Raw genomic sequence first — 26,963 nt, 5'->3', positions numbered from 1 at the left:
GTATCTAGACATTCCAGTAATGACATACGGTATTTGTATACAAAAACGGTATTACATGGTATATTATGTTAGAAATCACAGGCATATTGCTCGGGGATTCAAACCCACGACCTCCACAACTAGAGCTAGTATTAACTATACCTCTCTCAACATCGACAATTGTGATTATCAATTATTTCATGGAACAGTTTATTGCAAATATGGTTAGTATATTAACACAGAAACATACATATTTTGAACCAATCAAACAACGAATATTATTTCATTTAGTTTATAAATTAATAATAAGCCTAAATACAATAACTAACCTAGAAAAGTATACTGACTTCGCTGAACATCACAATTCCATGGCTCTCAGAAAGTTAGTCAATCGATTGTTTTGATTTTTGTTTCGAAAGCAGAGAGTAGTTAAACAGAGAATAATTTTCGAACTCCTACGTTATTCAACTGCAAAACAAGCTCCTCAATGACTCAAAGAATGATTCCACGACTATTGCCCTATACTATAGAAAGCTTCGTTCTGAATCACAAAATCTCCTCACTCCTTTCCCATCCACCACCAAAGAATATGGGCAAGAGCTTTGTAGGTTGCATCTCCTGAACTCTGGAACTTACTCCCTAAAATAGCATAAAAGAAAGCTCCTCTCTAGAACAATTTAAGCCTTATTTGAAGACTCATTTTTTTGTTTAGTAACTTGTGTTTTTCATTGTATGCATTTTGTAGTTCTTTCTGTAGTTTTTTTCTTTTTTTTTAATAGTCCTGGTTTCACTCTTTAACTTTCCAAAAGCGCTTCATTGTACTTCTTTGTAATTTTGCGCTTTATAAAAGCTGTTCATTATTATTAGTAGTAGGGCCTAGTGGTACTAGTATTAACTTTTCATTTTTATAAATAATTGCCAAATGGAGCTTTTCTACGCATTGTGTCAAAGTTATAATACGTAAAGCTATCACTGTCAGATGCTACACACAGTTGTAATGCTGTTGAACCCTTGTAATGACGTCACAGCCAGCTACGTCACAAGCAGCTACGCAGTACTGCACACTGTCTGACATTTTTGGAGTCATTGTATGTTAAGACCGTGTCTGAATAAGCGGCTACGGCTACGGCTACGGCTTGATCGCCGCGTTATCATGCGTTGAGGTATAGGACGTCCCTGAGCAACACCCGTGGCAAAAGTCATAGCCATCCTTGCTCTATATGGCCATAGTGACCACAGGTAACTGGCACTCTTCTTATTACTGTGTGTTCATCAGCGGTGTTGTTTCACAAGCATGTGATGCACGCCCAGAGTTTTCGCTACATCTGACTCCAAAACTGGCATTGTTGTGTGTGTATTATTTAAAGCCTTTCTTATGACAACATCTTTTGATTATGAGAAAACTTACAAAGAAACTGTATTTTCAAAGTGGGATTTTAACTAGGATTTTTAGTCATGTTGACACATCTGGGGTCAGTTTGACACAAATTCCGGATCATACTGACCGAGAAATGGGTCAAGGACCAAGGGACCCAGTATCCAGTATCCGGTGTCAGTTTCGCTTTTTTGAGAGTGAAAGTCAATCTTTGTCACTCGTTTTGGGTGAAATTTAAACGAACTTCAGTCTAGATCGAGTTGAAAGAACCCGTATTTCAATCTAGAAAGAGTTATCTGCGATATGGCTCTTTGCAAGAGTGGTAGGGCGGACAAAACGAGTGGTTTTCACTATTTTACATTAAGAGAGAAAGTATACATGTATAACTCGTGTTTTAAACTTTACTTGTAATAAAATTAACCAAATGCTGTGAATACATGAATTGAAGATTAACTCTACAGAAAGCAGATCAAAGTATGTTTTGCTAGCTCTACGACCACAATGAAATACACAGCAAAGAATCTTGGATAATGAGACTGATAAAGGCGTTATTGGCACATTTTGGCATTTCTCCAAGAACGCAAATTCTACGGGCTAGCTTTTTTTATGGATTCGGTATAATTGTTTTTGTTTTGTTAAGTTGTTTTGTTTTACCCTGAGTTGTCAATGCAGATGTGCAATTATGCTCGTAACAACATAATTTTAGACTTTGGAACGCTAGGTGGCAGCAGACTTACCAGGTGAATTTCCGTTGTTTACGTAGTTCTGAGCATGCGCACATTACCGAAAAACAATAGATTTAGCTGGTAAGTCTGCTGCCACATGAATCCTAAAAGTCCCCTTTGTCATTCTGCAATAATTACCTCTAAAATTCAGATAATTTTAGACACCTAACGCTACTTTATTGTGTGGTTAATTCTGTTTACAAAGTAGCAAGAAATGCACACACTTTCAAAAACCAAAACAGCCGAAGATGATCAGATTTTGTTGCAGCTTCAAGTCCTCTCCCGTTCCAACGTTCATTTGTTTAGGAGATCCAAACTTTAGTTCTTGTTTTGTTGGAGTTTCGTTGGTTGTATTTTCTGCCTCAATTTAATCACAAAATATAGTTTTATGGCGGTACTGTGAGGTGATTATGATGAGTAAAATTCAACTGTGGCTAGGCTATAACGCGAAGAAGGTTGGGTTTGGAATCCATAAACTGGTGACGTCAGCTTCTCAGACTCAAAGTTCAATTTCTTCAGTTTGGTCATCACTGATCATCGGTTTTCCTCTCATCCGCTCATCAACGTGAGCAACAACGTACGTATGTTCTATGTCCTGCTTAACATTTCCGTTCTTCTGAACTACTTCCGGTTTGATCTGCTTTGACCTCTTCCCGTTGAGGACAATCGTCTGCGGCACACCCAGCCCAATATCCAGTGGTAGGATCAGCCCCTTTAATCCATCTCCTGGGTCAACTCGAACTTTGACCTTTAGCTTCTTGTCGCCCTTGGACGTGTGCAGCACGCATATTCGGTACACGGTAAGCAGGAAGATCATCATGTTCTTCAATGTGAAGAACAGCATCATCTGATTGATGATGTGGAAGCGTATGATGAGGTATAGCCTCATGCCGAGGTACGGCCCGTCCTGCATGATCAACGAGATACACAGGGCCCAGATCTCCGAAGAGCAGCAACCTTTATCCATATGATTGACGTGGTGCTCGGGCGGGGACTCACCCGGTTCCGACCCGGCGTTATCCTCCCGGTCACTGCGAGATTCTTGCCGCTTGTTGAAGACCCTGATTTTGGGACCCGCCACGGAGGTCAGGACCATAGCGAACTGTTGCAGACTCCAGCTCCAGAAGGCGAGTATTATCATGATAATGCTCTTGTTGCACACAACTGGCTCTTCGCGAAGATTCTCCAAGGAAAACTCCAAGATGTCAGCAGCCATACCGATATACACCATGAGCAGCTGGGACAGTTGTTCCCGTGTGAGGGAGCCCTTTGGGAGAAGCCACCTTCCGAGGATGAGGAGACAAAGCAAGATCTGCTCCAGAGCCAACGCCCACTCGTCATCAGCAAGAATTACGGGGATCTGGAGCTGAAACCAAAATAATCAATGAAATAGATATTTCAGATTTGTATCGCTGGTCATTGCCATTTTAGAGTGACAAAAATTTATAATCAAAGTATTGTGTCTTATTATAGACGATGTGACCTGTGACATCACATTTTTACAAAAGAGCCACAGAGACTAGACTTCCAGCAGGCATGATTTGTACACAGCTCAATGGAAGAAAACATCAAATCTCAAATCTTATATGTTATTCTTATCAACTTTTGATATGATGAAAGGGGGCACATCTCAAAACTTGTCCAGCCTTTACTTTCATAACTCTTGGTTTTACGTGGAAATTATGACACCAAGTGTCAACTTTCTCATAGGACCAGTGTAGTATCTTGACTGCCAGAATACTTAAGGAATGTACATGGTCACACTTATTATAAACAAGGTTTACATGGTCTATACACTCTTTGTTTTTAGTCAATCTTCAAAGGTCGAAAGAATTCTTACAGTTTTAAAATCATCACGCTCTGAACTGGAGAACACACTCCATCTGCTTTTTTGTATGTCTATTCGATCATGGATCACACAATCTCAAAAGCGGTACTCTCTGATCAAATTTTGGGGTATAAAAACTAATATCTGTTTCCATAAATACATTACTTCGAAGTGAAATGCTTCTTAAAATGCCTAGACCATCGAAAGCTGCCGACATGCTTCTTAGAGTGAGTACCAAACTATACATTCCCTTTAAAGGTCCTGGACACCTTTGGTTATTTTCGAAATCCGGTATTCTCACTTGGTGTATCCCAACATACATAAATCAACAAGTCTGTGAATATTTGGACTCAATTATTGGCCATCGAAGTTCGGAAGATAGTAATGAAAGAAAAAACACCGGTGTGCAGAAATGTGTGTGCTTTTAGATGCCTAAAAACGGCTTCAGGCCGTATGAAGTCTTTGAATATTTTATTGAGAAGTTGCCTCTTTCTCTAACGAGCCGTTTACCACTATGTTTATACTATCAACAGCTCGCCACTGCACGTTATTAACCAACTAAGTTTTTGTAGTGTCCAGTGCATTTAATTTACCAACAATAGATCTGAATATAAAGTAGTTGTGTCAACTTACCCCTTGGAGATTTGTAAATGAAGTGTGATTGTAGACGATCTTTGCCGAACACTCTTTCAGTTTCATGTTATCTCGAAAGTCAATTCTTTTTTGGTACAAGTCCAGCTGAAGCACCCACAGTCCTGGTACCACGCTGGCTAGGTAGAGTAGGGCGCTTGGGCACAACCTGTTGGGAACCAGTGAAAATGGAAGATGAATCGCTAATGATCAATCGGTGCACACAGACACACAAAAATACACCCAGTTGTGTAAAATTTTTTTTTTACATTTGCAATGTTGTATACGAACCTCCGAATAGTTTGGTAACGTTTTACCAGGTTCGGTAAAGTTTTTCATAACTATTTTGTAAATCTTTACTTTAAAATCAGTTAAGTTATGTTACACTCTTTTCTAGTTTAGCAAGAATGAGTATTATACGTTTTAATGAAACACTTGATAACAAATATTACTGTTTGTGTAGAATACTAGACCTTTACCATTTTCAAAGGTTATTCTTTTTACCAATTCGGACCATGTAATTTCTAGCCAGGTATCAGGTTAAAGACAGTGGACAATATTGGTAATTGTCAAAGACCAGTCTTCTCACTTGGTGTATCTCAACATATACATAAAATAACACACCTGTGAAAATTTGAGCTCAATCGGTCGTCGAAGTTGCGAGATAATAATGAAAGAAAAAACACCCTTGTCACGCGATTTGTGTGCTTTTAGAAGGTTGATTTCGAGACCTCAAATTCTAAACTTGAGGTCTTGAAATCTTTTTCGTGGAAAAATACTTCTTTCTCGAAAACTATGTCACTTCAGAGGGAGCCGTTTCTTACAATGTTTTATACCATTAACCTCTCCCCATTACTCCCCACCAAGTAAGGTTTTATGCCAATAATTATTTTGAGTAATTACCAATAGTGTCCACTGCCTTTAAACATGAATAATGAGGATTATACGTTTTAATGGATTATTTGATAACAAATAATTATTGTTTGTGGAGAACAGTAGACCTTTACCATTTTCAAAGGTTCTTTTTACCAATTGACCATGTAATTTCTAGCCAGGTATCAGGTTAAACAACACTACAGTTAAGTGGGGGGTTGGTAGCAAAATAAACGCAGTGCACAGCAATAAAATCATTGCAGATACAAAAACGGTACAACTTTAATTAGATCTATTGTAATCTAGTGACGAAACCAACTTTGGGGTACGCCCCCCACCCCACCCCACCCCATTTGAAATCTAGACTTTTTAGAGAAAACATGACTATAGTAAACCGTAACATCTTATAGGTTTTAAAGTGGTAATTTGAATATTTTCAAATTATTTTATTTCTATAAACTCTGTATTCGCATTCACAGGATGTATGAACCAGGCTTCAGGTTTTTTTTTAAACAATTTAGTTGAACCGAGTTACCTTAGCGTGCCGATCACCGTGACACCGAGGAAAACTTAAATTACTAGTTGGTTTCGAGTATACATGTTAATCTAAATTGAGTCCTACATCCTAGTAAAAGTATGGATACAAATTGGACGAAACCCAACATGTATTAACAGAAAAACGTACGTGAGAAATAAAAACCAATTCTTGGTTCAGGTCTCCCTGCACTGAATCCGCACTGCTGTCTAATCACGCCGTTCACACACTGCCCAAGATATCACGTCCTTCGGGCGCTCAAATTAAATTAACCGCATCCCACTATAAAGACTTATCCTGCATCTTACAACTTTACATTTCTCTCCCGTGTGAAACCATCTGGGAGTTTCCTTCAATAATTAGGATCTGGATCTGACTCTGCCTTCTCATGACCCGTAGGGCGACCATGGCGAATTATAGCCTTTTCATACTGTGTCTGATTGTGGCCATCTTTTGTCATAATCTTGACAGGTCGTGGTCAGGCTTTCACCTTTTTTTTCTTCTTTTCCAGAGTTCTACGTGAAGTGTCGTACAAATAAACGTAATCGTCAAATGCACGAGTAAAGAATCAACCTTTATTACCACCAGGTCAAAATGCCACACATTTCGAATAACAACCGTTATGAAATCGTTGTTGTTACAATTTTGTTAAGTTTATACAACTGGACTCTGAGTGTGTATGTGCAATGTAAACGGCGAGGACTGGGATGAGTGAGTAGTGGTGGTTTGAGTTAATACCGTGTCATCATATTAAACCTTTAATCAACTGTGGTAGTCTGGTATAGGATACGAGCTAAGTACATTCAAAGTTCATTTAAATTTTTTTGGGATTTATCTATAAAAGGATACTTTAACAAGCAAAGGAAATATTATAAGCAAATAATACAAGAACTATTTCTCAGTTTGATGGCGTTTGAAACAATTTTATAGGCAGTGGACACTATTGGTAATTACTCAAAACAATTATTAGCGTAAAACCTTTCTTGGTGACGAGTAATGGGGAGAGGTTGATGGTAAAAAACATTGTGAGAAATGGCTCCCTCTGAAGTGCCATAGTTTTCGAGAAAGAAGTAATTTTCCACGAATTTGATTTCGAGACCTCAAGTTAAGTTTAGAACTTTAGGTCTCGAAATCAACTATCTAAACGCACACAACTTCGTGTGACAAGGGTATTTTTTTCTTTCATTATTATCTCGCAAGTTCGATGACCGATTGAGGTCAAATTTTCACAGGGTTGTTATTCGATGCATATGTTGAGATACACCAACTGTGAAGACTGGTCTTTGACAATTACCAATAGTGTCCACTGCCTTTAAACATCAAACCCAAGGTTTCTGGCTACCGTTCGAGAAAATCATTACAACCGTACTGCTAACAGTTTATCAACACAATTTTTTGACAAAATATCTGAGACCGAAATGACTGGTTCCGAAATTAGCTCAAAGCAGCCCCTTTAAAATGTTCAAGCCGAGCAGAGCTTACGTTATCACTCCTTACGAGCATCTCTCCGCGTGGTGTGCCCGTCAGCACTTAGCACGAAACCCCGCGCGTAGTTTTTGTTTTTCCTTGTCCATGATTCCTATCTTTAGACTTTACTTCTCTCAATAACCCCCTCCTCACCCATCTCCCCATCAGCGTGCCTACACGGGGGGGGGGGGGGGGGGACACTTTCAGACCCCCCCCCCCCCGCCTCACCCATCTACCCATTAACGTATCCACATGGGAGGAGACACTTCCAGAACATGTTTGTATTAACCCGACGAAAAGTGCTTCCAAGCAAAGCCTGTCATCTACTGCCATCATAATCACGTTGAAAGAACACATGTACGTTAATTTGCAGATCACAAGTTATGCTCCAATGTGGATTGCAAAGGCGGTGATGTATCTAATGGACGATACAGTGTGAAGCCATGAGGCCCACTGCAGGAACTTCTCGTATGTGTGTCACTTCAGAGGTATTATAATTGGTCTGATATATGCGTGAAACTGATAATTTTCCAAAAGGGAAACCTGGCTCGGGAAGAGTGCAGTTGAGACGTTATATCAAAGGTTGCATGTGACAGACTTTAATCTTATTGTATAAAAGGATTGCTCCCTATCCTTCTCTCTCAGACAATAATGTATGTTAAATCACAACAGTGCAGACAATCTAATATAGTATGAGCAAAATGGAGCTTTGCGGTACCAAGCCTATGACCAATTGTGTTTCTGCGTATTTCGAGATGGACTTGGAGGAAGAAAAAGACATGATTTGTAACAGGACAGTAAAGTAAGTTGGATGGATATTGAACATTCAAATAGGTTTGTACAGCGAATGTCCAACTATTTCGATAGTGGGTATTCACATTGGTTGGTAAAGGTGAATGTCTACTTTTCATTTTGAGATCGCTGTGCAAACCTATAAATACATGTGAATGTCAAATGTCCTGTGTCGAAACGAAAATGTACACATTCGCTGTATAAACCCATGTGAATGTCAAAATGTCCAATGTCGAAACAAAACGTATACATTTGCTGTATAAACCCATGTGAATGTCAAATGTCCGATACCAAGCTGAATTTACTGTCATGATTTCTTTTGGCCATCTATAGTTAGGCCGTCTTCTAAACAGCCATTCGATTGGAACCCAGTTTTACATGTGGGGCCCGGGCTACATTTAGGTGCCACACACACACGTGACTTGTCATGTTTTATACTGAACACAAATTCTTGCGATTTAAATATGTTGACGTGCGGTCCTTATAAAGATATTCAGTCATTCAAAATAAAAACCAATGTGGTATAGATGTAATTAATGTTCTATAGGCGGTGTTCCAAGTCATCACGGTCCCAAAATATCTCGGTCCCAAGTTACTCGGTCCCAAGTTACTCGGTCCCTAGTCATCTCGGTCTAATTCGTCTCGGTCCCAAGTTACTCGGTCGCTAGTCATGTCCTCGATCCCAAGTCAACTCGGTCCAAATTCATCTCGGTCTCAAGTCAACTCGGTCCCAAGTTATCTCGGTACCAAGTTATCTCGGTCCTAAGTTACTCGGTCCCAAGTCAACTCGGTCCCAAGTTACTCGGTCCCAAGTCATATCGGTCCTTAGTCATCTCGGTCTAATTCGGTCCCAAATTACTCGGTCCCAAGTCATCTCGGTCCACAGTTATCTCGGTCCCAAGTCATATCGGTCTAATTCGTTTCGGTCCCAAGTTACTCGGTCGCTAGTCATGTCCTCGATCCCAAATCAACTCGGTCCAAATTCATCTCGGTCTCAAGTCAACTCGGTCCCAAGTTATCTCGGTACCAAGTTATCTCGGTCCTAAGTTACTCGGTCCCAAGTCAACTCGGTCCCAAGTTACTCGGTCCCAAGTCATATCGGTCCTTAGTCATCTCGGTCTAATTCGGTCCCAAATTACTCGGTCCCAAGTCATCTCGGTCCACAGTTATCTCGGTCCCAAGTCATATCAGTCCCAAGTCATATCGGTCTAATTCGTCTCGGTCCCAATTTAACTCGGTCTCAAGTCTGACTGAACGAGCAATGGACCCCACAGGGGAATTATTTGTTCAACCTGTACCCCACAAGACAGTTAGGCCTATGTAACCCACAAACCGGATCCGTTAGGTTGTGTGCGTGCATGCATATACATGTATACATGTTCTCCGGTTGAGGTTTCTTTTAGAGAAACCTTTCCGAGAAGGCAGTCCGTGATTACGTCTAAGACAGCTCAGACTCGTCTACAGAGTTTGATATCCCGTCTCTCATCACGTCACGATGAGTACACTCTTTGCACGCAAATATTATCGTTTAAAGGAATTGGTATATGAGCTGACAAAATAGTTCCAGACAGTGTTCATGTTATGATGTGATTCAACCATAAAAAAAAATGCATGAAATAACAAACAAACAATTTGGCTCCATCTGTTGTGTGAGTCGAGGAAAAGTTTTCAGCACACTTTTCAGCATGTAAGCACATTGTTCTTGGTGATGGTTGTAACAACCAAAATCAGGTGTTGCTGGTTTCTTCGGTGTTCAGATACAGTTCCCGAATTATGTCTTCATTTCAGTGGGGAACATTTCACAGAAAAAAATGGTTCTATAATGAACTTCATAAGTGTAAGCGTTCAGACTAAAAATACACAGTTTTATATTTGTTTTATTCAACCCTGTATAACACCTTTAATGAGCCTGCAGCACAGTGTGAGATTTGAATCGAAAGCAATCAGGTTTATTTGATTGGTATAGTCGAACTAATTTTGTGTCATTCAACCTTTTCAACTAAAGGGCCACATTTAGGCCAAGGCAACCAAATGCTCCTGCCATCTGCTTTCTACATTGTCATAACATGTTTCCACATAGTATTTGTACGAGTGTACATGTATTCACTTATCTTGATGTTCCCTTTTTTGCTAGAGTTTTATATTGTAGATATTAGTAGAATACCAACTTCTGCTTTGTACATCGTATATCGTACTGTAACACGCATGACCCAAATGGAAACAAGTATATTTTACTGATTTTATAGGTCACCCTGGATTAATTAAAGGAAACAACTAAATAAACACAATAAAGATTTGTAATATTAAAAAACAAAGCCACGGGTCAAAGCTCGTTTCCTCAAAAGACCGTTCACAGAAATCCTTCCTTAGAGGGAAGTGTTCTTTTGCATGGAAGTCACTGTTTCGGTCAGTCATCATCAATCCAACAATACTTTCGGCGGCATGTGATCTAGATGCAATTAATAGGTTTTCCGGTTGCAAATTGTAAACACTTTGCATGATATCTAAAGGAGATACGTCATCAAATAAGTTTCCGGTTGCATGTTTTAGTTTGAACACTTTGCATGATATGTTAGATTGTACAACTCTGGTAAAAAAAAAGGTTGCTCTGGAAATCCGATATTTCGATAAATCGCTCTGATCACTTATTAAAAATTCGAGCTGTCTCACCAATGACTAGGAACATAGAGTGATAACCCGGCACCCCCCCCCCCTCCCCCCCTTGTCGGTCTCTCCCCCACCGTGCAAAGATACTCAAGATGTCTTTATTTATGTCTACTTGCTTCTATCTCTCCTGCGCCAGATTTGTCTTCCAGACAGACATTGTGCATCATAAATGGACACTATAGTAGTATTCTTTTTTTTCTTTTTTTTCTTTTGCTTACCATTTCCATTCCCCTGCATCTGTGGTCTGTAGAGTGAATATCATCTCACCAGGCATCAGGGCCACTGGCATCAACATAAGATAGTAAGCAGCACTGCCCTTTACGCTCGCCACACGCCACACCGTAACGATACCGTGAATTGCAAAGAGTAACCGGGCCGCTAAGGCCTTCGTGATAGACATCATGAATAAGGCCATAGTCACCCAGGATTTCCTGGATGGGACCAACACAGATTGAAGACTCTTCTTTCTTGGTGGTCGGGTTTTCGTAGATTTTCCAGTTGCATTCATTTGGTTCACTTCCTCGAGTCAATAAAAATGGCCTATGTAAAATAAATTTACGCGTATTTTAGTTTCTTTGTTCTTTTAAATTTCACATTTGTCATTCGTATTTTCCATTGATTAACCGAACACATCCAAGGAAAGTCTTTAGTCGGCCTTCACTACATTAAGAACGCAGCATCTTGGACGGTTCGATACAATCGTCAACTTCACTGTCCATGATTAAGTTAGAGTGCATCGATAAAATAACCAGTTTCAGAGTCATGTTTTGTAACCCACAATTTACAACACACCAACGATAGAAAACGATGTTAAAGATGCAACTGAGACGACACGACTTTCCGTTTCCCAAGGGACTGTCGAAGCAGCAAACGTTGGGGGCCTGGGTCCAAAACGGACCACTGTCTAAATACCATTTAGGCCCAAAGTGTCACCGTTTAAATCCGAAGTCCGGCTCGGTTTCTTCAGCTGCTCATTAAAACGGGACGTAAATATTTGGATTGGTCATAAATGTGATGTCAACACTTTTTTGCAGAGATGAAACTTTAATATAAAGTGACAATCCGTAACTCGCTTTTGTCGCAAACAAAAAAACAGTCGCCAAATTCATCTCATCTTAAAATGTCAATCTGTATTGATATTTACACGTCGTCCTGCATCAATGGAAAGTGCCCAAAGCCTCCGCAGCAGACCGTGTGAATCACCATGACGAGTGCCGTGAAAATGGTCCCGTTCCTCCCGCGTACCTCCAAAGATCGTCCACGGTAAATTCAAATTCCCGGTCTACAAGAAAGTTAATATTTCAGACGAAATGAACACGATGGCCAAATGGGTGAATTCTGAAGCTTATTGGTGCTAAAATAACCACCACACACCGTGGTCTTGAAAATTTAAGCTATAGCATCCGATAGCAATCTTCCAACATAAATGATTAAAGCAATCCCAGCCTCGCCGAGTCGTTTTGTACCTTCCGTGTGCTGTGTGTGTATCGTCTTCTTTGTGGACAGCACAGTTCGCCCGCCAGGGATACCAAGTTGTGACGTCATCTTATCGGATCATCTCCAGAAGTGGAGAGTGATTCTTGAAAAGACTTTAAAGAGATGTTCGTTGGTACAGGGGGATGTTTCATCAAACTTGATTTAGGGGAGTCTTCCAAATCGTGGGCATTGGAGCATGCTAATGATGTGGATTATGTATTTTTATAATGCGTTAGCGGTTCATTGTAAATTAGGTCAAATCGCTTACGTTGTCGTATTAAAACATCATTGAAAAATGACACAAGTTCTCCGTCATATAATAATAAATGTGCTCTTTTAATAATAATGTGCAATCTGCGAAGACAAATACAAAAAAGTGTAAGCCTACTACATGTACATGTGTACATACAAATGTAAAACCTGTATTTAATGGTGAAAGTAAAGTTTTATAGATAACGAGGCAAGTATTACAAAATCGTGACACTTATACTTTCTCCAGTTAAAATATCATAAAACCAATTATTTACTTCCGCCATTTTGGACCAACTGTGTTTTTAAAACTTGTACTATTGGATTGGTTGAAGTACGAATAATGAAGGTAAAATTGAATACGGAATCAAATGGCATCAAGGTGGTGAGCATATAAACAAAAATGCTAAGCACCAAAATATTATAGATGTTAAATTTGCATCGGGATAAAGAATATTAATTTTTGGTTTTTACCCATACACCGATGTGTGTTAGCACAGTATACAGTGCTAACACACATCACCAAAATATTGCTACACATAAATAGGGATTAGATTATCATACAACATGTCATGTCATTTCATATTGTAAAGGGTCAAAGTGACACCCGTTAGTCAGCCATTACTATTATTCTCACCTAAATCATTTGAAAAGCTTATTGTCTGATACGTAAAAGCATAATCATATAGCTGTTTAGGTGCTGTGAGTGCTTTCACAATTCGAATCGAAATAATAATAATATAGGACATTACGTTGGCCCACAGCTTCCGTATCCACCTTTGCCCAAAACCCGGGTTTCAGAAATATTGATTACCAAAAAATTAACAGGACCGGCATATACATTTATAATATTACCCCTGAACACCAACCTTAGCCATTTTGAGATATGGTGGACACAATACAACAACACCAAGGTTTTAGTTTATGCATGGAGGATGTCTGTATGTACCCGGCAACCACACAGTGCACTCCTGATAGCACCCCTGATCATGATAGTGCCACCGTACTTCAAAAGGCTACACGAACTACCAATGATACAGATACATATAAGAAGGTGGCCTTGAAAGGACATCGCACATTAAAAAGATATTAGTATAGTGCGTAAAGTGGTGCGTATCGTACATCAAGCGTAGCCTTAAAGACAGTGGACACTATTGGTAATTGTCAAAGACCAGTCTTCTCACTTGGTGTATCTCAACATACACATATAATAACCAACCTGTGAAAAGTTGAGCTCTATCGGTCGTCGAAGTTGCGAGGTAATAGTGAAAGAAAAAACACCCTTGTCACACGAATTGGTGTGCTTTCAGATGCTCGATTTCGAGACCTCAAACTCTAAACTTGAGGTATCGAAATCAAATTCGTTGAAAATTACTTCTTTCTCGAAAACTACTATTCAGAAGGAGCCGTTTCTCATGTGTTATACTATCAACCGCTCCCCGTTACTCGTTACCAAGTAAGGTTTTTTGCTAATAATTATTTTGAGTAATTACCATTAGTGTCCACTGCCTTTAATAGCATTCACATCAACGTGTATAACGAATGGTGCTGTCGGTGTCATATCAGAAACTCATGACCGGGCCGGGGCCGCCGCAGCACACACCGTACACAAGTTATAATTCAGTCAGCGAACAGGGGAAACCTTTAACCCAATTAACACAAACAGGTCTGAAAATGAGCACGTGTTAACAGTTTCGTGTCATCTCCCAATAAACTCATTATTATGCAAATTAATATGTAAATCAAATCGGGCGAAATTCACCGTCAATTAGAGTTTCGGACCAGATGGTGCGTTACATAGGCTTGTGTCTGATGTCTATTTTTACGGAAACACCTGGCCGGAATATTAAAATATGTATTATCATAAATCATAAATCATAATATCAATCATAAATGATATTCTTACCAAAAAGACACACTTTTGGAACAACAAAAATGTACACACAATACGAACTTGACCGCATGCATGTTGTCTACCAAGGCAAGATAGTTCTTTTCAGAACTGAGTCCCGAATTCCAAAAATAAAGCAAGACAAGGTCTCAAAAGAACATAATCTACCTAGCAAGTAGGTACACAAACAGTGTTACTGCAAACCACACAAAAATTGATACAGATCATGCAATGCCTAAAATCCCTTAATGCTCCGTGCAATGGCAGGACGAGGCCCCTACATGTATAGTGTGCCATTTTATCGTGACTGTTAGGCAAAATTGGTGGCTAACAAACCATGTGTCGACTTCACGAAGAGTTCAGACATAGTCTTAACCCCTAGGGGTGGGTTTCAAAGAGTAAGACTAGTCTTATCTCGAGTTAGTACGAGTTACTCGTTCTGACTTAGGACTAGCCTTATATCACCTATTATGACTAGTTGAAGACTTTAAATCTTATAAGAAAAGAAGGCGAAGAACGTTTTAATTGAACTACAAGCCTACAGGTTTAAGCACATTTTGCCTATTGTAGTCACGAGAACACCAGTGGAAAAAACCCTTCAACGTTTTATCTGTTTATAAACATTGAGTTTTGGAGTTGCGTGATCTATTTTTATTTTACTGATTTTTTTTATAAACTATATGCATTTCAAGCAAAACGTGATATGTCAAGGGAGTTTCCCACCATAACCATCTGTATATCATGTAGGGCCTATACATACGTTTTGTGTAGGCCTAAATCAGTGAACATTAAAACCTGTTTACTCTTATGTTATTGCACACCTGTTAAACATCGGTCGGAATTGAACTTCATTACATTACCATCATTAAAGATGAGGAGTATGATTTGGCCGTATAGTCTTTTACTTCAAAAAATCAAATCGAAACGGAGGTTGATCTTGTCACCAGAGCTAGAGATGGTGCCCCAGTCGGTGCATGCATGTAATCCTTACACATCATAAACGACAGCATCTCACTTCCACAACTATTAACAAGCAATGTTAAATATCTTATTTTATACTCAAAATGTAATCCTTTTAATTGTAACATGAATATTGCCATAAATACTTCTTGATGTACATACTGCTTTAATTGGGGAGAGGGCAGTTCTTAACTGTATTATCTTATTGTACGAATTGACAGTATGGAAATGCATTTTATGGTTGGCCTAAATCTTCTTCGTAATGGTCTTTTCCCAAGATTTCTTCAGCTTCCGTGCCGACTTTGTTATCATCGGCACAGCAAACAATAGCCATGCGGTACAACTGCAGCACGATGACCAGGAAGTTCTTGAAAAGAAAGAACAACATCATCTGGTTTATTATTTTGAACTCAATCAAAAGGTAAAGTCTCATGGCCAAGAATGGCCCGTCTTGCATTAAGATGGTGATCCAGAGAGCCCAGACTTCATTCTCGCAACATCCTAAGCATCCCGTGCAAGATTTGCCCCCAGAGATCTTAGCTGCACTTGCTCTCGGGGCAGACACCGAGGTGAGGACCAGGGTGAACTGAAGCAAGCTCCAGCTCCATGTGCACAGCATCAAAATAATCAAGAAAAGGTTACAGGTGACCGCTTGCTCCAGCAATGTCTCAAAGGAGAACTCCAAGATGTCAGCCGCCATACCGATGTACACCAGGAGGAGTTGTGAGAGCTGGTCACGTGTGAGCGATCCCTTTGGGAGCAGCCATCTTCCCAGGAGAAGAAGAGCAAGAAGGAATTGCTCCAAGGCCAAGCTCCAAGAGTCGTCTGTTACAGCAACTGGTATGTTTATCTGCAATGCAGTCACAACAATACACAAGTATAATTATTAGAGAAGTTTACACACCGTGCTGCGTTAGAGTATCCTACACTTAATTATAAACTCTCCGGTCAGAATATTGGTTGTGTAATTGAGTATGTTTTTGGTCCGGATCTCTAAAACATTCCCTGGCATCTTATTGTTTAATACCACGCTTCCCTTTTATTCACCCCTTTCAAGCTGAGCCAGTCTGTTTTTGCCACGTCCGTTCTACAACCTTGTCATTATAAAGTGTCAAGGTTTTCCTCCTGTGCTCATCTTCGCAATTTTCTGAACATCAAATTGTGCTGTCAACATTGCCATGTTCGTTGTGTCATAACACTCTTTGATTACCACTTAAGATTGAAAACCACCTTAGTATCACATAATTATTGAAAGGTACAGCGATCCTATAAGACTAATTATTTCTATACCATCCGCCCGGGTAATAGTTAAAGGCAATGGTCACTATTGGTAATTACTCAAAATAATTATTGTCATAAAAACCTTTCTTGATTACGAGTAATAGGGAGAGGTTGATAGTATAAAACATTGTGAGAAACAGTTCCCTCTGAAGTGACGTAGTTTTCGAGAAAAGAGTATATTTCCACGAATTTTATTTCGAGACCTCAAAATAAGATTTCGACGTCTCGAAATCAGGTATCTGAAAGCACACAACTTCGTGTGACAAGGGTGTTTTTTCGTTATAGTTATCTCGCATCTTTGACGACCAATTGAGCACAAATTTTCACAGGTTTGTTATTTTATGCATAAGTTGAGATACACCAAGTATGAAAACTGGTTTTTGACAATTACCAATAGTGTCGAGTGTCTTTAACCATTGCTTCGTCCTTCGGATTGGACGTAAAGCCTTTGGTTCCATGTGTTGTGAAACCTATGTAAAATAACCCAGTGCACTTTATCGAAAAGAGAAGGGGTTCGCCCCGGTGTTCCTGGCTGTGGCTGCTGTATACGCCGTAGCACCTTGTAAAACATTATGAGGGCCTAATTTCATGGCTCTGCTTACCGCCGAATTCTGCGCTTACGATGTCGATTCACTGCTTACGTGCAAGCGCAGAATTTCTGCGCTAGCCTTGTAACCGTAGAATGCCTAGTAATGTGAAGTACGGACGCGCAGAAGCCAAAATTCGCCGCTAACCCGTGAAATACGCTTGCCGTAAGCACATAATTCCCTGCTTCCGTAAATTGGACCCAGGTGCTATGGTCTCGGAATTCATAATTGCAGTAACCTATCTTCTGAAAGTTTGTATATACTCAGCGCATTGAGTACATACCTTGTTTGATAGATACGTGCGCTATAAAAGACTTCAATATTATTGTTATTATTAATATTATGTGTAGGCTTTCTCAAGATTTGGGTACAAATGTTCCACAGTACATTTAAGGAGAATAACTGTGTCTTACCCCTGATACATCGTGGAAACTCAGTGAAGATGAATTGTACACTGTTTCAGATGAACAATCTTCTAGGTTCATGTAATCTCGGTAGTCGATCCGTTTTCCATAAAGGTCAAAGTTGAGGAGCCACAGCCCGGGCACAACACTGGCGAGGTACAGGAACACACTTGGGCAAAACCTACCAGGAGAGTTGAGAATTACATCTTCAAAAATGTGTCTAACTATTTGCATTGAACGGACAGATAACCAGGCCTGTATGCTTGGTTTTTGAAAGGGCAGGGGCAGCAAGGCATTTTCTCCTTGGTAAAGAGCACCCTAGAGGAAATTGTAAAATTCTACCGGGGCATTTCAAGGGCACAATGGCAATGAACAGAGTGCACTGAGGCAATCGCTTTCGTTGCCTTCGTGAAGTATAATATGACTATGTAAAGTTTTCATTGAGTATTATGCGACAAAGAAATGTGAACTCTTATGATTTAAAATTCCCTTTGCTTACATGACAAAGAAATGTGAACTTTTATGATGCGGACATTCCTTTGCTTCAAATTGTACTGGTTGAAGCCATTAGTGTAAACCTTTATCTACATATTTGAAGACATTAGACAATATTGGCAATCAGCTCTCTCTGAAGTAACGTCGGTTTTTTTAAGAAACAAGTAATTTCTCACTAAAATATTTGAAATGAACTTGAGACCTCAGCTAAGGTCTCTCAAGCATCTGAAAGCACACACTTGTGCGACAATTGTGTTTTTTCTTTTATTATTCTCTTGCAACTTCAACGACCAATTGAGTTCAAAGTTTCGCAGGTTTGTTATTATGCATATGTTGAGACTCACCAAGTGAGAAGACTAGTATTTGACAATTACCAATAGTGTCTAGTGCCTCTATAGGTTTTAAGAAAAATGCAAGAGAAACTGCATGTACACACATTTTTAAAACTTGTAAACTTGTACAAACTTGTATTCAGAGTGACTGACATTCGGTCTGATCATAGCGCTATGTTTTGGGAGAGTGTGACCATCACCTTATTATGCTTTCAATTTCAATAGACACATAATATAAACATTTTTAAAATGGTCACTACCGACAAATTTAAACCACTTGTGATAACAGGTTGGGTTTTATCTCTCTTTTTCGAGCATTCGTGGAAGTATTTGTCAATAATTTTTGCATAACTATCAAGCGTACAACGATAACATTCAGATAAGAAATACCTTTTCTATAGTTGTTTCATATTCACTGCCTTGATTTTAGACTACAATATTGTTTAAAGCCATTAGACCCTTTCGGTAAACAGTATTGTCCAAGGCCCACACTTCGTGTATCACAACTTCTATATCAAATAACAAACCTGTGGAAATCTAGGCTCAATCGGACATCGGAGTCGGGAGAAAATAACGGGAAAACTTACTCCTGTTTTCGCGCGTTTCGCCGTGTCATGACATGTGTTTATAACAAATCCGTAATTCTCGTTAACGAGAATTTATATTGTTTTACCGTTTTCTCAAAAAGTAAAGCATTTCATGGACTAATATTTCAAGAGAAGTCTTTCACCATTACCTTCTGTAAACCCTGTAAATTATTTATAAATCTGTGAACTTTTTTTTTTTTTCTGTACCGAAAGGGTCCAATGGCTTTAATGTAAATGTATAAATTTACACAATTCTAAATTATACAATTTTGAGCATCTGCAGTGTAGTCCACAATTATTTACGCAAAGAAGTGCAATTTTTTTAAAGGCAGTGAACACTATTGGTAATTACTCAAAATAATTATTAGCGTAAAACCTTACTTGGTAATGAGTAATGGGGAGAGGTTGATAGTATAAAACATTGTGAGAAACGGCTCCCTCTAAAGTGAAGTAGTTTTCGAGAAAGAAGTAATTTTCCACGAATTTGATTTCGATACCTCAGATTTAGAATTTGAGGTCTCGAAATCAAGCATCTGAAAGCACACAACTTCGCGTGACAAGGGTGTGTTTTTCTTTCATAGTTTTCTCGCAACTTCAACAACCACTTGAGCTAAAATGTTCGCAGGTTTGTTATTTTATGCATATGTTGAGACACACACAGTGAGAAGACTGGTCTTTGACAATTACCAATAGTGTCTAGTACCTTTAAGTGTTACCGTCGTTGCATAACGTGATGAAGGTTAACATTTATATTTTATGCAAAAAATGCAATTAATTGAATTGAATTTAAATAAATTGATGTAAGGAAAGACTGGTTACGTCGTCATTGTGAAGTCTTCTCTCCCATCCTGGTTCGGGACTGGCAAATGTTTATATTTATTTACGTAATTCTTTGTTCAACCCAAAATGATTTCATTCAATGTTTGATTTCTGTATCAGGTAGGCTGTAATTATTTGCTTCATGTAGGTGTAATTAAACAATCTATGAACAAATATCAATAAAGGATTTATTGATTATCTTCTTTTCACATATAAATTTGTAGTTTATCTTTAATTAGTGTCCAAACATTTTATACCACCGCAATCAACGGCCGGACAGAAAAATGTCAGCCTTTCTTTGAATATCGTATGCATACAAAACAAAGATCGGCATTCGACAAAACAAAAGTTCCCCAAAGTCACAAAACCTAGTCCTTAACCAATTGGGTTTGTTTTTAGGGGGAAAAAAATCATTGTGAATTTTATATATGAGGTTTTGTCAAGTTTACAGGCGTTTCGTCACCAGGAATTTTGTCTCACCAATATTGGACAATCAAAGAAAGAAAATAGACATTGTAGTCTAGATTGTAGTAAATAAACGGTTGTTATAGAGTTCCACTCTGTTCCAGCTTTCTTACCATTTCCACTCTCCGTTTTCCGTCACTTTCAGCGTCAGCATCATCTCAAATGGTAGAAGACAAATCGGAATGATCAGCAAATAGTACAAGTTGTTCGAGTTAACTTCCGCAACTCGAGTTACGGTGATGAGGCCGTGGATTGCGAAGAGAGAACGGGCCAGAATGGCCTTTACGACAGATACCAGCCCCATCGCACGTGCTGGTTATTCGGTTCTCGCAACTAACTCTAAAACACAATAATTTGCGTTCTCAGACACGTCTCCTGCAAACAGTTTTCCAATTATTGAAATGGTGGCTGTGATGTATATCGGCTGTTCTGTATGATAATTTAATGTGATTTTAAGTCGGTGGTTGATTTGCTGTACTAACCACGTTAGAAAAATCGATTGAAATCAACGCGCCTCTTAACTTCTACTTCACACATCTGTTGCATGTTAGTTTGCTATTCAGTGCTGTTGTGTTTGGTCTACTAGTATGTGTATTAATACATCTGTATGTTCGGTTAAAGTTATCGTTTGTTTGCGATCCCACTTTTGTACCGAGGTTCCAACTTTCACTCACTGGCATCTAAATGCCCCATCCAGAATATAAGCCAGTAGGGTACCGGTCAACTCGGTCTGAAGTCAACTCGGTCCGAAGCCAACTCGGTCCGAAGTCAACTCGGTCCAAAGTCAACTCGGTCCAAAGTCAACTCGGTCCGAATCTTGCATGCTACAATTACACTAGTGTCGAAGGTGCGGGTAACGTGAACTTGGACTCAATAAATCTCTCTGGAATGATGACATCAAGTTCAAGTGCAAATCATTTATTATCCATACTGTTTTCATTTTTAAAAAGACAGAAAAACTGAAAATATCCATTTTATATTGAGGGCTAAAAACTTGCTAATGCTAGGCTAAGCCCGAAAAGTCTTTATCTCATAAAAACATAATTATAGTGCATGGAGAAAGGTGCCAACATAATATACCTGGCAAGTAGATACACAAATGGTGTTACCCTAAATCAAATAAGATAAACATAATGTTTGATAAAAAGAAACATTTTGAACAAAATTGCAATAATATAAGGCACCGTATAATGCAGGACGTACATTGTGCCATTCTATCATGACTGTGTGGCAACTTTGGTGGCTTATACAAACCATTGGTCGATTTCACGAAGATTTCAGACTAGTCTAAACTCCCAGTGGTGTATTTCAAAGAGTGAAGACTAGTCTTATCTCGAATTAGGACGTCCTGACTTAGGACTAGCCTTAACTGTTGAATATCTCCTAGGACTAGTCCTAAGTTATAGTCCTAATTAGGACTACCTTTGTGAAATCGACTCCGGGTAGGGCTTATCGTCTTTATCAAAGACAAAACATTAATTTTCCTGGATGGTACGAAACACTTCCGGTCAGAATTGACTGATGGGTAATGTGACTCCGAGAATCCGAGTTAAAATCACATCTTTTTTATAACTTTCCTCGGCCGGAATGGGCTCAGTCAATCTGGGACCCGGAATTCGGATCAATTCGGACCCGGAAGTTAAGGCACTGTACGCTATTACATTGGTAACTACTCAAAACAATTACTTCGTATGAGCAATGGAGAATTGTTGATAGTTAAAACATTTTGAGAAACGGCTTCCTCTGAAGTAACGTATAGTTTTTGTGAGACTAAAAATTTCTCACTCGAATAATGAAAGACTTCAGCTGAATCATTTTGTTATGCATGTGAACGCACACAACGTAATGCAACAAGGGTGTTTCTTATTTTTTTATATTCTCTTGCAAGTTCAATGACCAATTGAGTCCGAATTTACTCACACCCAATGTTATCACACACCTTTAAAACATCGGTCGGAAGTGAACATCATTACATTACAATAACTAAAGATGAGGAGTATGATTTGGTCATAAGTATTGAAAACAAAAAAGACAAGGTCTAAATGACTCTCTACTTATACTTAAAAATCTAATCGAAACGGAGGTTGATCACGTCATCACAGCTATAGATGGCGCCCTAGTCGGTGCTTGCATGCAATTCTAACACATCCTAAACGGCAGCATCTCACTGCATTCCACAACCATTAACAACCAATGTTAAATATCTTATTTGATACTTAAAATATAATCATTTTAATATTAAAAAAAATATTTATCAATGTATTGCTTTAATTGGGGAATAGGGCAACTCTTAACTGACTCTTCATAGAAATTGACAGTTAATGAAAATGCATTTTATGGTTGGCCTACTTGGACAGCTTGCTCGGAATCTTCTTCGTTATTGTCTTTTCCCACAATTTCTTCAACGTCGGTGCCAACTTTGTTATCGTCGGCACAGCACACAATAGCCATGCGGTACAACTGCAGCATGATGACCAGGAAGTTCTTCAGAGTAAAGAACAACATCATCTGATTGATGATATTGTAGTCAATCAAAAGGTAGAGCCGCATAGCCAAGAAAGGCCCGTCTTGCATTACGATGGTGATCCATAAAGCCCAGATTTCATTCTCGCAACATCCAAAACATCCCTTGCAAGATTTTCCCCCAGAGATCTTAGCTGCTCTAGCTCTTGGGGCAGACACAGAGGTGAGGACCAGGGTGAACTGAAGCAAGCTCCAGCTCCATAGACCCAGGATCAAAATAATCAAGAAAAGGTTACAGATGACCGCTTGCTCCTTCAATGTCTCCAAGGAAAACTCCAAGATGTCAGCCGCCATACCGATGTACACCAGGAGGAGTTGTGAGAGCTGGTCACGTGTGAGCGATCCCTTGGGGAGGAGCCATCTTCCCAGGAGAAGAAGAGCAAGAAGGAATTGCTCCAAGGCCAAGCTCCAAGAATCGTCTGTCAGAGCAACTGGTATGTTTATCTGCAACTGCAGTCACAACAATACACAAATATAATTATTAGAGAAGTTTATACACCGTGCTGGGTCAATGTATAGCCTACACTATACTCTCCGGTCAGAATTGAGTCTGGATCTACTATTTATACTATTTCCCGGACATCTTATTGTTTAATACCACGCTTCCCTTTTCTTCACCCCTTTCAAGCCGAGCCAGTCTGTTTTTGCTCCGTCCGTCTTACAATCTTGTCTTATGTATAAAGGTTTTACCTCCTAAGCTCATCTTCAGAATATTCTGAACATCAAGAAGAGCTGTCAACATTGTAAAATTCTTTGTGTCATCACTCAACGATTAAAAGTGGTAAATCAATCTTAGATTTTGTGAAATTTTATCTTATTCCCTGTCCTGTGCCATATACTTGTATATATGAAGGCTTTCTCAAGATGTGGGTAAAAATCTTTCACGGTACATTTAAAACAAATGATTGTGTCTTACCCCTGATATAGCGTCGGAGCTCAGTGAAGATGAATTGTACACTGTTTCAGATGAACAATCTTCGAGGTTCATCGAATCTCGGTACTCGATCCGTTTCCCATAAAGGTCAAAGTTGAGGAGCCACAGCCCGGGCACAACACTGGCGAGGTACAGGAACACACTTGGGCAAAACCTACCAGGAGAGTTGAGAATTACATCTTCAAACATGTGTCTAAAATTACACAATTCTAATTCCATTTTGAACATATGGACAACTATTTATGAGATAAAGGAGCACAATTTTAAGTGTATACCGGCGTTGCATAACGTGATGGTGATTTACATTTTTATTTTATGAGGGGAAAAATGCAATTATTTAAATTGAATTCAAATTAATTTATGTAAGGAAAGACCGGTTACGTCGTCATCGTGGAGTCGTGTCTATCATCCTAGCTCGGGAGTGGCAAAGTTTATATTCTTGTTCAACCCATAAATATATCATTCAACGTATGATTTCTGTATATTTGTAGGTTATTATTTGCTTCGTGTAGTTTTATTTACACTCTCTAGATAAACAAAGAACAACCATCAAATAAAGGTTTATTGATTATCTTCTGTTTATCTATACATTTGTATTATATCTTTCATTTTTTTCCAAACATTTTACACCAACGCAAACGACGGCTAGACAGAAACATTTGAGACTTTCTTAAAATTGTGTCTATAAAACTAAAAGGCGTACATATTGAATTACGTAGGCAATCAAAGTAATGGACTGCATTCGAAAAATTAAAAATTCCCAAAAGCAACAATACCTAGTCCAAAACCAATTGGGTTGGTTGTTAAGAAAAACAAATCATTGTGAAATTATTGTGGATTTTATATTCGAGGTTTTATCCAGTTTACAGAGTCTCGTCACCAGGAACGTTGTCTTACAAATTGGATAATCAAAGAAATAAAGTGGGTATTGTAGTAAACCAACAGAGTACACTTTGTTCCAGCTTTCTTACCATTTCCACTCTCCGTTTTTCGTCGCTTTCAGCGTTAGTATCATCTCCAATGGTAGAAGACAAATCGGAATGATCAGCAAATAGTACAAGGGGTTCGAGTTGACGTCTGTAACTCGCCACACGGTGAGGATGCCGTGGATTGCGAAGAGAGAACGGGCCAGGATGGCCTTTATGACAGATATCATCCCCATCGCACTTGTCGGTTTTCGCAACTAACTCCGAAAATCCAATAATTCGCGTTCTCAAACACGTATCCTGCAAGCAATTTTCCAATAACTGAAATGGTGGCTGTGGTGCAGATCGTCTGTTGTGTATGATAATTTAGTGTGATTTTAAGTCAGTGGTTGATTTGTTGTACTGACCACGAGTAAACAAAATCGATTGACCAATGCGCCTCCAACTTCTACTTCACACATCTGTTGCAACTTAGTTTGCTAATCTCTGCTACTCAACCTTGTAAACCGTCGTCGTCAACGCTTGATTTACTACGTGTATATTTGTATATCCGGTTGTTGTTCTCGTTTTATTTGCGATTCCACTTTTGTAAAGAGGTTCAAACTTTCACTCACTGGCATCTAAAAGTCCCATCCGAAAAAATTGATGTCTGTTCAGTAAATACCCCACAGGGCAGCCAGTAGAGCATTAAGTTGGAAGGATGAAATTACGTCATTGTGTCTTTTGTTAGAGAGGGATCATAGAGTTAGGCATGTTCTAGGTATTGAGCAGTCTGGTATTGAGGATATTGGTTTTTAATCGGCTGTTATTGAAAGTCCGACAAGGTCCGCTCAGGAGCGTCCACTCTCTTCGGGTTGCAATCGATTTTCAATGGGCCGCTCTACAATAGAGGGGCAACAATGGTATATAATACGGTCGCTATGCGACAGTGCCCACCCTGCATGCCCGTCCCACTGCCCGGGGCCATTTGTTGACCCATGGAGGTAGAACGCCGTTGCGGACAGCAGACAACACTTTAGAAAATGCGTTGGGGCTAACTTACCCTTTCAAAGTTTCAGTTCGATAGTAAAACCATTTTAGGACTGATAATCTGATCATTGCAAAATGTTGTCCATGCTCATAGGACCAGTGTGGGGTGGTGTTGTCATGTTATCATGGGCAAGTGTAGAGTGGTGTTGTCATGTTATCATGGGACGAGTGTAGAGTGGTGTTGTCTTGTTATCACGGGACGAGTGTAGAGTGGTGTTGTCATGTTATCATGGGACGAGTGTAGAGTGGTGTTGTCATGTTATCGTTGCACGAGTGTAGAGTGGTGTTGTCATTTTATCATGGGACGAGTGTAGAGTGGTGTTGTCTTGTTATCATGGGACGAGTGTAGAGTGGTGTTGTCATGTTATCATGGGACGAGTGTAGAGTGGTGTTGTCATGTTATCATGGGACGAGTGTAGAGTGGTGTTGTCATGTTATCATGGGACGAGTGTAGATTGGTGTTGTCATGTTATCATGGGACGAGTGTAGAGTGGTGTTGTCATGTTATCATGGGATTAGTGTAGAGTGGTGTTGTCTTGTTATCATGGGACGAGTGTAGAGTGGTGTTGTCATGTTATCATGGGACGAGTGTAGAGTGGTGTTGTCATGTTATCATGGGACGAGTGTAGAGTGGTGTATTCATGTTGTCATGGGACGAGTGTAGAGTGGTGTTGTCTTGTTATCGTTGCACGAGTGTAGAGTGGTGTTGTCTTGTTATCATGGGTCGAGTGTAGAGTGGTGTTGTCATGTTATCATGGGACGAGTGTAGAGTGGTGTTGTCTTGTTATCATGGGACGAGTGTGGAGTGGTGTTGTCATGTTATCATGGGACGAGTGTAAAGTGGTGTTGTCATGTTATCATGGGACGAGTGTAGAGTGGTGTTGTCATGTTATCATGGGACGAGTGTAGAGTGGTGTTGTCATGTTATCATGGGACGAGTGTAGAGTGGTGACAATTTTCTAATGGGCTCCATTTTTAACTGGTCCGATGTCGAATGGCACGCATTGAGGGCATATTTTACACGGCCTATTTCTTAGTAAATAACTACGTTTTGCTCATGTAAAAACTCTTCTTGAAGGTGATTGTTTTATTTACTGATAACCAGTGCTGATAATGAAAACGACTCCCCAACTT

At 39.5% G+C, this 26,963-nt stretch overlaps 3 protein-coding genes across 3 annotated transcripts; all 3 read right to left on the bottom strand.

Annotated features, from left to right (window-relative positions):
- Positions 1-2,578: 2,578 nt before the first annotated feature.
- Positions 2,579-11,379, bottom strand: LOC139942374 (transmembrane protein 26-like). The gene is made up of 3 exons (XM_071939242.1): positions 11,090-11,379; positions 4,541-4,706; positions 2,579-3,445 (listed from the first exon to the last, which is right to left on the bottom strand). The coding sequence occupies exons 1-3, from the start codon at positions 11,377-11,379 to the stop codon at positions 2,579-2,581; spliced, it is 1,323 nt and encodes a 440-aa protein (XP_071795343.1).
- A 4,245-nt stretch (positions 11,380-15,624) lies between these two features.
- LOC139940823 (transmembrane protein 26-like) lies at positions 15,625-20,721 on the bottom strand. The gene is made up of 3 exons (XM_071937210.1): positions 20,531-20,721; positions 17,729-17,900; positions 15,625-16,297 (listed from the first exon to the last, which is right to left on the bottom strand). The coding sequence occupies exons 1-3, from the start codon at positions 20,719-20,721 to the stop codon at positions 15,683-15,685; spliced, it is 978 nt and encodes a 325-aa protein (XP_071793311.1). The 3' UTR covers positions 15,625-15,682.
- A 609-nt stretch (positions 20,722-21,330) lies between these two features.
- Positions 21,331-25,529, bottom strand: LOC139940221 (transmembrane protein 26-like). The gene is made up of 3 exons (XM_071936465.1): positions 24,846-25,529; positions 23,857-24,028; positions 21,331-23,390 (listed from the first exon to the last, which is right to left on the bottom strand). The coding sequence occupies exons 1-3, from the start codon at positions 25,034-25,036 to the stop codon at positions 22,752-22,754; spliced, it is 1,002 nt and encodes a 333-aa protein (XP_071792566.1). The 5' UTR covers positions 25,037-25,529; the 3' UTR covers positions 21,331-22,751.
- Positions 25,530-26,963: the final 1,434 nt, after the last annotated feature.

This window comes from Asterias amurensis, chromosome 1, assembly GCF_032118995.1.
Source record: "Asterias amurensis chromosome 1, ASM3211899v1".
In the NCBI taxonomy this organism is placed as follows: domain Eukaryota; kingdom Metazoa; phylum Echinodermata; class Asteroidea; order Forcipulatida; family Asteriidae; genus Asterias; species Asterias amurensis.
This window is presented reverse-complemented; position numbering and strand designations above follow the sequence as displayed.